Source organism: Oxyura jamaicensis, chromosome 1 (assembly GCF_011077185.1).
Source record: "Oxyura jamaicensis isolate SHBP4307 breed ruddy duck chromosome 1, BPBGC_Ojam_1.0, whole genome shotgun sequence".
Taxonomy (NCBI): domain Eukaryota; kingdom Metazoa; phylum Chordata; class Aves; order Anseriformes; family Anatidae; genus Oxyura; species Oxyura jamaicensis.
Genome location: NC_048893.1, coordinates 104,240,299 through 104,252,810, shown reverse-complemented (window position 1 = coordinate 104,252,810; position 12,512 = coordinate 104,240,299). Strand labels below are relative to the sequence as shown.

General features: G+C 35.9%; 1 protein-coding gene across 3 annotated transcripts in view; it reads right to left on the bottom strand.

Annotated features, from left to right (window-relative positions):
* Positions 1 to 12,512, bottom strand: part of NCAM2 (neural cell adhesion molecule 2) — a 285,808-nt gene that overhangs the window by 8,858 nt on the left and 264,438 nt on the right. For all 3 annotated transcript variants that reach the window (XM_035315435.1, XM_035315436.1, XM_035315438.1), the window contains exons 16-17: positions 7,867 to 8,071; positions 4,101 to 4,220 (exon numbers count right to left, since the gene is read on the bottom strand). In XM_035315435.1, the coding sequence (XP_035171326.1) occupies positions 4,101 to 4,220; positions 7,867 to 8,071 (325 nt within the window). The remainder of the gene's footprint in view (positions 1 to 4,100; positions 4,221 to 7,866; positions 8,072 to 12,512) is intronic.

Genomic DNA, 12,512 nt, shown 5'->3' with positions numbered 1-12,512 from the left:
AGGTTAAACAATAAGCATAACCTGTATCTAAGAAAAAAAAACAAAGAGAAGACTAACTTGTTCTATTATAGTAAAATATGTGGGATGTATATCAGCTGTCTGGCTTTGAACACAGAGGGGGTTGTTTAGTAATTGTTTGTTTCACATGGCACACCCAAAGGAAACAGTTTTCAGCCCTCAACACGACATCTGGAAGAATGTAAACAGCAGAATCAACACAAATCTATTTTTTAAAAAGGATAAAACACTCTGGCAGAGGAAGCATGGGTCATGAAACACACCTGTGTTAAAGGCCTATAATGAAAAACAGTGTGTTAAAAAAAAAATCACCGTATTTAATTTTCATATAAATCTGAGTAATTTCTGCTAGGACAAGGAATAATGGCTTTAAACCAAGAGAGATAAGGAATAAATTGTTTACTATAAGGTTGGCGAGGCACTGGAACAGATTTGCCCAGGGAAGCTGTGGACCACATTCCTGGAAGTGTTCAAGGCCAAGCTGGATGGGGCTTTGAGCAATCTGACCTAATCGGAGGTGTCTCTGCCCATGGCTGGGGGAGTGGAACTGGATGGTCTTTCTTTAAGGTCCCTTCCAACCAAATTGTTCTATGATTCTATGAAAGGGAGGGAGTATTTACTCAAAGTAATAACTGGAAATTGACAGAATATATTGTATGTAAATTTAAATAAATTACTTTTGGAGAAGTAGATTAAGAGCATGTCACAAATAATTTACAAGTATTTGAAATAGGAAGATATTGCTAAAACCCTACTAAGGATACCAGATATTACTGAAATCCCTGTTTATCCAAACAGTATGATAAAGTTAGTCATGCTTTACATGCCACCAAGAAGAGCAGTAAAATGACTTAGAAGTAAACAAAATGTTTATAGGTTTTCCTCATTAAAAAGTCAATACAGAATTATTTGACCTTATTTTTTTCAAACACTTTTGACTATGACAACACTTTTGCTGTTTTGAAATTTTCCTACCCCTTTGTTTAAAATATTAATTCATATATAATCTCTATTATCTGATTCAATAATTTCCTGCTTTAATGAACTAAATCAAGTTTAAATGTTCAAATTACATCAGTTTTCTTACACCTAATTATTGTTTATCTATGCCTATTTGAAATATTATTTTTTATTTTTTTTCAGCTGTGAAAACAGTAATTCTTTCAAATCTTAAATGCTTAAAGCATTTTATAGTAAAAGCTTTTTGGAGGAAAAAAAAAAAAAAAGACTGACAAACTTTAAAAGGTTCTTTCGTTTTTATCGGTCATTGTCTGTTATCAATCAATAATAATATTTACTTCCTCTAACACTGCAAGTGGCCTAAAACTACAATACTCTGGTGACAGTACCCACACAAGACTTTAACTAGAATATTTACTTCTCTGTTAGATTACTATTTTATAGGAAAATGACTCCAACCTATTTTGATACTAAAATTCACCCAGATTCATTAATACTAGGCAAAACTCCATCAATACTTGAAATATCAGACTAGGAATGTAATTATAGTACTGTGTTGCATGTGGCATTTTCATCATATTACAGAAATATAATAAGAAATGCACAGCTTAAATTGATTTCCTGATAGTATTATTAGAACTTGTTACTTTCAGGTTAAAGTGCTTTTTGCTAATCTGTCACAAATGAATTCCAAACATGGCTTTAACAGAATCACCTGAGTTAGAATAAATGAAGATTACTGAGTAATATGCTGAGTAATGTAACAAAAATATTTCACTATTGTAAAACAAAATAATCTTTTTATTGATTATTTCACTAAAATGCTTAAATTGCATTTAAGTATCTGAGTATCATCTTGTTATTATTCAAAGTGTCCTTGGGTGCATCAAGCATGGCATTGTTAGTTGGTCACGGGAAGTGACTGTCCTGCTCTGCTCTGCATTGGCGTGGCCTCACCTTGAATACTGTGTGGGACGGCACTTTGGGGACAGCAACAGGACCCGAGGGAATGGCATGGAGCTGGGACAGGGGAGGGTCAGGCTGGGTGTTAGGAAAAGGTTCTGCACCCAAATGGTGGTTGGGCACTGGGACAGGCTCCCCAGGGCGGTGGTCACAGCAGTAAGCCTGCTGGAGTTCAAGGAGTGTTAGGACAGCGCTTTCAGACACATGGTCTGATTTTTGGGTAGACCTGTGTGGAGCAAGGAGTTGGATTTCAAATGATCCTTGTAGGTTCCTTCCAACTCCAGATATTCTACCATTCTGTAAGGCAATATAGTGCCTGGATTTATGTTTCTTGATTGTTATAAATAAATAAATAAATAAATAAATAAATAAAAAGTCTTCCTGAAAGTTAGGCACAAAGTTAGGCTGACTCTGACTGCGGTCAAGAGACAGGTATCACATAGACAGATCTCTTATCCTGAAATATTTTTTCTCAGATACATAGGACATAGCTGTCTCTCTCTGCTGAGTACAAACTCAAAGTAATTTAAATTTTTAAATTAAACACTTACCTTGTATGCCTTTGACCAAACTGGCCAAAATAAATCCCGCATTGTATGAACATTGCCTGATTCATCCTTCAAACTCTTCCCTCCTACAAGCTAAGCTCTTTGCTCCAAGATCCCTGCTGGTCATCTTTCCCCTCCCTGGGGTATGACCTGGCTGATATAGCACCTGTTGTTCACAGTGTGCTTCTGTGTTACTCTCACCTGGAGACTTAGTTCTACCCTATTGCATCCTCCTTTCCTTCAGTGGCATCTCACCTGTAACTTACATTTCTTCTTTGCCTCATCTGTTATGACTAGTGTAAGCAGGTCTTGCAGTGCTCCCCCAGAGCCAGTTTCCTTTCAGATGTCCTGCCTGCATGATGCTTTTCTTGTTTCGTCTTTGGTTTCATAAGTGACGCTGTCCTGAATCTTTACCTAACCCATCTGACCTCCGTCCAGCTGTGCCTTGCACTGCTGCCTTTTGCCATTAGTTGTCAGAAAAGAAATTCCAAGAAAGAAAGAGTCATCATTATTAATATCCTTCAGCAGTCCTATTCTCCCAGGGACATGATACCTATCAAACTCCTAATCAGTTGTCCCAATGATTTAGCTATTTTTCCTGCCACCAGTGACTGACTATTTTCCCGCTATTAATATAATAAAACATTTTTGATCTTAACTTTCTTGTATTTCACTCCTGACAGCTGTTCTAATGACTGGGAGAAATGGAAAGAAGCAAACTTATTTTTTCCTTGTATTGTGTCCATTAGGAAATGCATATGTATTTGCAAGATCTGGTTCAACGGTTAGTCTTGAAGACATTAAACAATTTGGCACTGGTGCCTAAGCTGCTAACATATCCAAAACCCACTGGAGTTTGTACAATGTTTATAGCTACATTACTATGACTCCTTAGATAACTGGATTCTCTGCAGTACCCCTCAATACAAATTCTAAGTATTTTTCAGAAGATTAAAGAGAAAGGGACTGTCCTACAAGAACATTCTCTCATTAAAAAATACGCTGTAACTCCATCAAAGATTGGGGCTCTGTACCATTTGATGAACAGGCCCTTCAATGCTCACCCTCCAGCCCCTCAGCATTGTGGGAAGAGCTGGGGCAGCAGTGGTGTGTGGGCCCACATCCCATCAGGGCCGGGCATGGGCTGCTGAGGATCCTGGAGATGATGGGCCATGGGCAGGGGGGCTGTGGGGTAGTGAGGGCAAGGCAGGGCTGCCTGTGCCTCCTGGGTGCTGGCATCAGGTCTGTCTTCATCCAGAGCACCACGGGGGGTCAGGGCAGCAGGGAGGGCCAGAAAATTTCCCTGGATACTTGCTAACCGCCAGGTATTCTGGAGAACTCCCACTATAGTGGTGTTGCCATCCTGGGGCTGGGTAACGATAGGATGTGGCTGTAGTCTGGGTCACAGAAAGGAGAGAAATATCTGGTGATAACCTTGGCTGTTGCATTTGGGGTACCATGGTTTTGTGTGATTATTGTAAAAAAATCACACCAGTGACCTGCATTGCTGCCATACAAGGTTGTTGTGTACCTTTCTCCCTCCCATCCTGAAGGCGGCCTTGTAGCTAGGAGGAGTCCGGGTCAGACTTTGGGGAAAATCAGGCTACTTACTCTGGTTCTGTGAGAGGAGTTGTCTCGTTTGGCTCATTTACTGGGCTTCCATCTTCATGATTGGTAATTCTTTCATCCTCCGTTCTCATTTCCACTATTGGCTCTTTTGATCCATCTTTCCTAAAAATTATTAGAAGAGCCTTAGTCTTTATCATCATATTAACCATATACATTGCACTTAACTAATTATCAAGATCTTTTCTTTCAAAAGTAAGCAAATAAAAGGTAGAACTAATTACTGATGATTAACACCACTGAGACGCATTTTAAAGTGTGTTCCCAATTCCTTGAAGTCTTCAAAGTATCCTGTATCCATGGCTACTTACTCCAAAAACATCACAGATTAACATCTCAAAAGAGTATTTTATTTACGACTAATAAGACGATGACCTCTTCATGGGAATAGACATAAACTTAGCTAACTTAGTATAGTAAATATAAGACTTGATGCCCAGTTATGCTTGAATTTTTTGGCAGTATAAAGAGTCTTTCTGGTAGCATACACATAGCACAAGTGTGTTTTTATCTTCTGAGATTCTGACAATCCCAGCTGTCAGAGCAGAGAAAAGAGCCCCTGTGTAATAAGAACCTAGCTTGCTCTATTCAGGCAGGTGGGAGAAATTGTTTCCATATGAAAATTCCCCCATTTTAGGAACAGATACTAGTTTTCCCCATGTAAAGCAATGAAAAAACTTTGTGTCTATTGGACAATATACTGTAAGGAAAACATAATCGTGAGTATTGTCATTACAGTTTTGTTGATAATATGGACTTGATATGGAAAGCTCTGTTTGCTTCTACAGAAGCATTGGCAATATTATTATTAATAATAACTAGCACATACTTTTAATCTCAAAAGGCAGACCAAAGGATATCCAAGATATAGCTGATATTTTCAAAATAAAACCTCTTTCCATTTAAATATTTAAAAATTCCTGACATCAAATCAGGAATTTTATCCTGTAACTTTATCAGCTGCAGTCTAGAAACACAGGGTAACTGAGTTACAGATGAACAACTGCTTTTATATTTAACAAACTATTTTCTATATTCTATAGAGCAGCCAGACTGCCATAGAAAAACTCTAGTTAAAAACTTGCCTAATTTGTATCTTACATTTTTGCATCATTTCTGAGATTATAATCTTTAAAGAGGCTGTTACAACGACACCAATCTATTCAGGAAGTACCTGGAAAACTTGACCATCCTCTGGTAATTACACTCAAGGAAAATCTTTATAGGCTAATAGGAGTGTTGCACAGATAAATGTGTAACCAAGAAGTGGACTAGGGAAGGATTCAAACGTAGAAGCCTAAAATATGTACACACACACTCATATTTTTGCATAGTATCATGATTTGTGTGTGATACCATGCACATGTGTGTATGATATACCACACTCATTTCTGTAGATGATGCACATAACTGAGGCATTTAATTTAGATGCTATGTAGACTTCTACAGAGGTGTTTGATAACTTTTCTATATAGTTACAGTTGGATTCATGGCCACCTCATATCTATGAAAAGATACTGGATCATAATAGTCCAGTTGGTGGAGGGAACGGTAAATTCTACTTGGTTTGTCTGTACATGTACTGTCCTATGGACAAATGTACATGATTGCATAATTGAGCAACTGATCTATAGAGAAAGTACAAACTGTATAACAACTAAAAATTCCACTGAGGGGAAAGCTATTTGTAGGAAACATATCTTGCCATTTCAGTTCCAGGTGGCTGTGTGTATGCTATATGTGTTTTATCATCTGCATCCGTTGCATGTGCAAGATAATTAATGACAATAGATTACTCACTAATAAAAATGCAACAAAAAAGTACCATAAAACCGCTCAAAATTTCAGAATGTGAACTGACATATTCAAAAGAGGGAAATGTCTTTTAGAGAATGGAAGTTGGCATGAAATAAGTTACAATTTTGACTCTTCAAGACTGTCTTGAAATTTTATACTGACAGATTAAGCAGAGAACAGGCTAAAATAAGAATAGTACCAAATATTTAAAGATCTGGCTCATTGAAAACCACCCCAATAAGGAAAGAAATATAGTTAAACAGGATAGCTGTTCTTGTAAAAGAAGTGTCATGGAGGAATCAATGTTAAGCAACTGTTTAATGCTTTGCTGAGACAGCACTGAGTGGCATTTGTGTATCAGATTGATGGCAATGTATAGACTGCTGTCAAGTGACATTTACAACTGTAGCTCCCTAAGGTCTTCCCATTCAGAAGAGGTCTCTACACCAATTCCTGGTACCATGCCATGCTCAGTAGGAAGCTGAACCTGAGCCAGAATCTTCAAATGCTGACTCTATTAAACAGGATACACTGACCTCACACAATAGAAAACTGTGTTATTCTTTCCTTTACTATAACCTGTAGTCAGTTAGGAAACAATTGTTTTATGGCACAACCTCTCTTATTCAGAAGTGTTATTTGACGTAAATACTGCGTGCCTGCTTCTGATTGCTTTGGTTCTGTGAAGCTGTTTCAAAAAGGGTTAAGATCCCAACCAAGAAACGCAATCAAGTTACCTCAGAAAACAAGCAGTCTCTGAATCTCAATAACTAGAACTTAAACCACAAAAGAGACTTTTACACTTCCACTATCGACAACAGAGAAGCCTAGTGCAGCTATGAATACTAAGTGCCACCAATTTGATCTGTTCTACAAACAGCTGGGGGGAAGGACGGATCTGTGAAGGTGCAGACGAATGAAGGCCTGACTGCTAGGAGAGCTACAGCACACAGAAATTGAACCTTGTGGAGCTAAAGCCACAAAACATAGCACTCTGATATCAGTGTACACATAAAAAATTATTTAGTTGAGCATAACGAGGACACGAAACTGACATATTTAGTAAATAAATGGAACTGCCTAAAATAAGAAACCGTAAGTAATCTTCTCTCCATTTTACCATTTGAAAACCCTGTAAACATTGGGTCTTAAAAGCACTATTATTTTACACAATCAGTACTTGAACCGTTTTGTCAGGATCTTGGTATCATTTAAGGAAACATACTTACCCATAAATGACCATTCAATTCCCATTTGTCTGATGAAGTAGCCACTATAGGAGGGCATTTGTGAGAATCGGGGTTGTTCTTCCCCACTTACTTTTAGCAATCATTAACTGTTGCTATGGGAAATAATTACACTTACCTGCATTTCAGCCACATCCATCTTGGCACTTCTGTTTTTAAAAGCAAACAATACTTGTAATTTCAAAACTCTACAGGCAAAACCCAAGATTTTCCAGCAATAGCTATATTCGAGAAGAGAAACTATTTCACGTATTTTCCACAAAACCATGTGCTTTACTCCCAGATTTACTGGCAACGCCACAACCATATGCTGAGTTTTTGGGTGTTAGCAGCTAAAAGATGGATTGGTACAAATGTAGAAATGGAGATATAATGCTCTTTTACCTCTTTGTCATGAGCCCAAGATATGCCTGTATCTATTAATGAACTGTGATTGATTTTATTTTGTGTCAGAGTAGCACAAGCTGCACAAACAGGCCATCTTAAAACGAAGTATGGTCTATGCCCCCCCCCCCCCCGGGTTTTTTTTTTTTTTTTTCCCTTTAAGGCAACATTTGTTCACAAGGAATTCAATAAATTTCAGGGAACACTTTTCCAAGTAATAGAAATCTTTAATGACAAAATGCAAGATGGCCATTAAGCAAATATGAGTTGAACAGCAAGGTTTCTCTTTTAATAATGTTCTAAAATAAGTAATTAATACTCACAAGTAAGCAGCCTTTCCTTCTTCCAGTTCTTTGCTTTTTCCACTTGAACCACTCTTTTTCCCACAAATCCTCCTGGTAATGCACATTAGCAATCCACATTGTCGTAAAAAGAAGCAGCTGACATCAGTCACCACAAGGATTAACAAAAGGGCTGCCACTCCCAGGCCAATGACAGCACGAAGTCCAAGACCGTTAAAAAGAGTATCTTGAAAGAAAGAAAGTGAGAATTTATTAATAAAATTAATTCCAAAGAATAACATTTTCTAAAGTTTTCAAGTCACAGATCAGGAGGCTAAAAGATGCTTATGAATACACCGTTCAGAAGCCAATGGAGACAGTCCTGAAAATTAAGCATGTATTTAATCTGATTAAAAAACCACGACCCACCTTTTCTACATAGTATTTTACCATTGCCAAAATTCCAATATGGTCACAAATCATAAATCACATTATTCAATAACAAATAATATCATAATTTAACATTCTAAGACTGAGTAGTAGATCAGTATGCAGCTGAAGAAAAACATTTAAATGATAGCAGCAGAATAATAGTTGATATAAGTTGTCATCTTCCACATTTCAAATGTAATTAATTAGCCATGGTGCTAAGCAGAATTACTGAAAGATTTAAGAGAGTGCTAAAACAGTATTTATTCTTGTAAAGGTAATTTTTTAAATTACAGTAGAATGAAAAAGTCAAAGAAGAGTTTTTTTCAAGCTAATAGTCTGCAAACAGTTGCATACTGTCTTAAATAAATTAGTGTGAGGAAAACTAGTCATATTATTAAATGGCTATATGGCCAGGGCCTCATCTTCTGTAGTTTAGAACACTGAAATACTTTCATATACTTCAAAATAAACATATTCCACACTTGATCTTGCTTTCTGTACTTGTATTATTAAAGCTGCTTAGGTAATTTTATTTCATTAAAAATCTCAGAAAAAGATATTTTAACATTTCATCTCAATTGGTATTTCTCTAATAGCCAATAATGTGTTTTGAATACTGTGTCTCTTAGAAGAACAACAGCTATTGTGCTTGTGAACTCAGATGACCCCTATGAAGGCGACAACTTGTATATGACCAGTAATTCAGGGGGGGGAAAGATAACTCCATAACGGTTCTTGGGCCTGGCTAGTTCAAGGTGTCAGTCTAGCCCAGAAACTGGCTAATGTCAATTGCCTGGTGTGACGCTATGACCTGAGCCAACAGCACCAGGGAGAGGAACTATTTATTTTTATTTTTATTTTTATTTTTTTCACATTGGTGTTGCACATCAGCATTGCTTGCTTGGTGTTACCATGTCTTGGGAGTGATGTATGAGTCAGCAGTGCAGTGGTATATTTCCATTTGCAGCTCTATTTATGCCTGTTCCAAAATAAGAGCAAGACTTTTTCTACAGTAGATCACTTGAGTACTGTCTTAACAAACAGAAGGAAAAACATAGTATAATGTAATATAAATGTTATACAGGGTAACTGCTATCTTCCTCTTTCTCTCTCTTCCGACTCCATGATACATTGCTGACTGTTCAGAATAAGAACATCATTTCAGTTTTTATACTTTTTGCTTAGCTAATTTTTAAGAAAATATGTATTTGCCCTTTCAAATATAATTGAAAATGATTTTCTTAAACCAATGAATACTAATAGAAATATATGCTTTCTTAGTCTATTTGATAGAAGTCTTAAACGGAAAGGTAAAAACCACATTTTCAAAAGGAGGAGAACATTTTACTTTTTATGCAATTTCATTGCCTATTGTATGGGTTGTTTTATTACCGAACTGTTCTTTAGAATGGCATTATGCAAGAAGCCAGCAATCAATATGTGTATTTAGATGGGTGATTGAATAGACGGGTTTCTATAGAATTACTTAAATTATTTCTAGAATTACTAGATTATTTCAAGTTATTCTCCTTTCTCAAAAGGCTTAAGGAACATTATTTAAATAACTAAAATAATGGCACTGCAAGGAAATGATGTATCATTTATGCATTACTCCATCAGCAATGTTGGAAGTTGACATTTCACACAAATTCATTTTCTTACTTTTTTTTAGTATCAACATTCCTAGTTAAATATTACCTTCTGATACACGTTCCAAAACTTAACATATCAATACAGCCATCCATCTAATTGATGACCTCTTTTATAAAAATTCAGTCATTTATGTTTATCAAACTGAATTTTCAGGTACCTAGAAATAGATGCTTAATTCCAGTTAATTGAAATGCTCATGTGCTTCAACAAATATAATGGCAGTAGATCCAATAGAGTTCAGTTCTAGGGACCTTATACACAGAAGCTTCTGTTCTTTGTATCTCCTTAGCCACTAAATAGAGGAGAAAAGCTACAGTGGTCTTTAATTACGTATATTCAGAGGGATTTGGTGTTGATTTTACTGTATTTTATTTTTACTGAGGGCTTTTTTTGCCTTTTTTATTTTTATTTATTTATTTATTTATTTTTAATGCAGCATTAACAGGTCTTTTCCCTGTGGAGATAAATTGTGCAGATAATTTTTAACTGATGAATTGATGTAAACAGTATTTGCAGTGTCAATGCAACACGGCGTTGGGTTAAGAAGTGATTTAATGACACAAAAGCCTACACAATATTTTAATCACCAAGTGAAGGACATGTTTGTAGTAACAGTATTGCTCTCTTGTAAAAAGACAATCATATTCATTATCAGTTGTGGAGAAGACTTTGTTTTTAATTTCTCAGCTATTGGTGACACATCTAAGACTTAAGTATTCAACTGTTGCATTTCTATTTCTTTATGGTTGATACAAGGACTTTTCATTTAGCATTCCCCATCCTTCCTACTGCCCTACTTGTCCTAGTTTTCCTACTTGCAATTCATGTCGATTTCTGTTTCACATTTCAAAGTTTGATTTCTTATGATTGGCAATATTCTTCCAAACATCTGTATTTCTTTCCTTTATCTCCCACACCAAAATAGTGACAAGAACATGGTCACATCCTGCAGCAGAGTGTGGAACATTGCTGGCATCAGCCTTCTTAGGCTCTTTATGTTCATTATAATTTGTCAAAAATATGCTAGATTTAAAATAATGTGTTTTTTATTATATTAAATGTGACACATATAATATACCATGTCATGAAAATGAAGGAAACTGCCAACTTTAGAGTCACTTCACTCATTCACTCCTTCAAATAAGATGTTATCAATGAATAATCTTATAGAAATAAGATTATAAAACTTTCAGCAATGCAATGAAGAAATGAAGCAAGATTCTATAAATCTCATGGAAAGCATTGGCAATTTAAAATTTTTCATTTATTCAATAAACTGTACTTTTAATTTTTAGTAACATAATTGAACATTTAAAATATATATGTTATTTAAATAATAGGAAAGAGCAATGAAAAACTTTGGCAAGTAAAGCAGAATTTTGCAGTGAAGAGAAATAAATGGAAAGATAAGCTTTGTGGGCACTCAAATTTAGATTCAGAGTGAATTATTTTTAGGAGTCTAGGTCAGACACTCTAATGGGAAACATTAGAGTGAGAACCACCATCTAAATGCATACAAAGTACTGGTAAATTTAGTCCGCAGAAAACTAAAGCTATTGCTTCTGCACAAAGAGAGAGGCACTTTATATGCAACATTCACATATTGAGACTGATGTTACACGAATTTGTATCCTTTCATGTGACAAGTTCTCTGTACTCTTACAGAATCACAACATATATGTACAACTGCTTGTGCAATAAAATAATAAATTCATACAGTATATAAAGTATCCATCTTGAATGGGAAATCTGGACAAAAACACCTCCAGAGGTCCCTTATATCCTTAGTCATTCAGTGATGCTAGGTTTTACTGAAAAACATTCAACTGAGCACCTTTTTGTGCTTTTCTTTCCTTCCCCTCCTCCTTAGCAGAAATGGATTAAAGGAAAGAGATAATTCTATGTAGCCTTTAAATTTTCACAATCATTTACATTTTTAAGGGGGAAAAAAAAAGCAATGATGTAAAGTACTTTCCTAAGCTCATAGGGCTCATGTAAGCTCGACTGACAGCTACATTTGAATGGGTATGAGTGTGCATTACGGGATAGTATGCTTGAAGGATTATCCTTTCTTTCAGATAGGTCTGAAGCTAAAGTTAGGACCACTTTTGAGCTACATTAGTTGAAAATTATGAGTTAGAGGAGGAGTTTGAAAATGCTGCACTGGGTAGTGGCAGGAAAAAAGAATGATCTTGTTTATCATCTTGAACTGCTCTGTCACATTCACTGTTACATAGGCTGTCCAACCATGATGGTAATTTCTGGACTACCTATGAAAGTTGTCTTCAATTTTTATCTGATCTGGAACTTTTATTAGAATTAAAGGCTTCCAAGATTCATATACTTATTCAAAACCTCTAAAAAGATAACATAGATTTTTAAAAGTCAGTAACAACTGATGAGCATCTGAACAAACATAATATAGTACCAAAAAGTTAAACAGCTGTATAAGGTCTTTTTTACCAGTTAAAACTACAGAGGTGGAAGGCCAAGACATTGCCAGAAGACACTAAAGATCTAAATAACATGTACATCATGAGAAAAACAACAACAGCAACAACAAAGGAATTTACCAGAATTGTAAAAATTACAGGCAATGATGT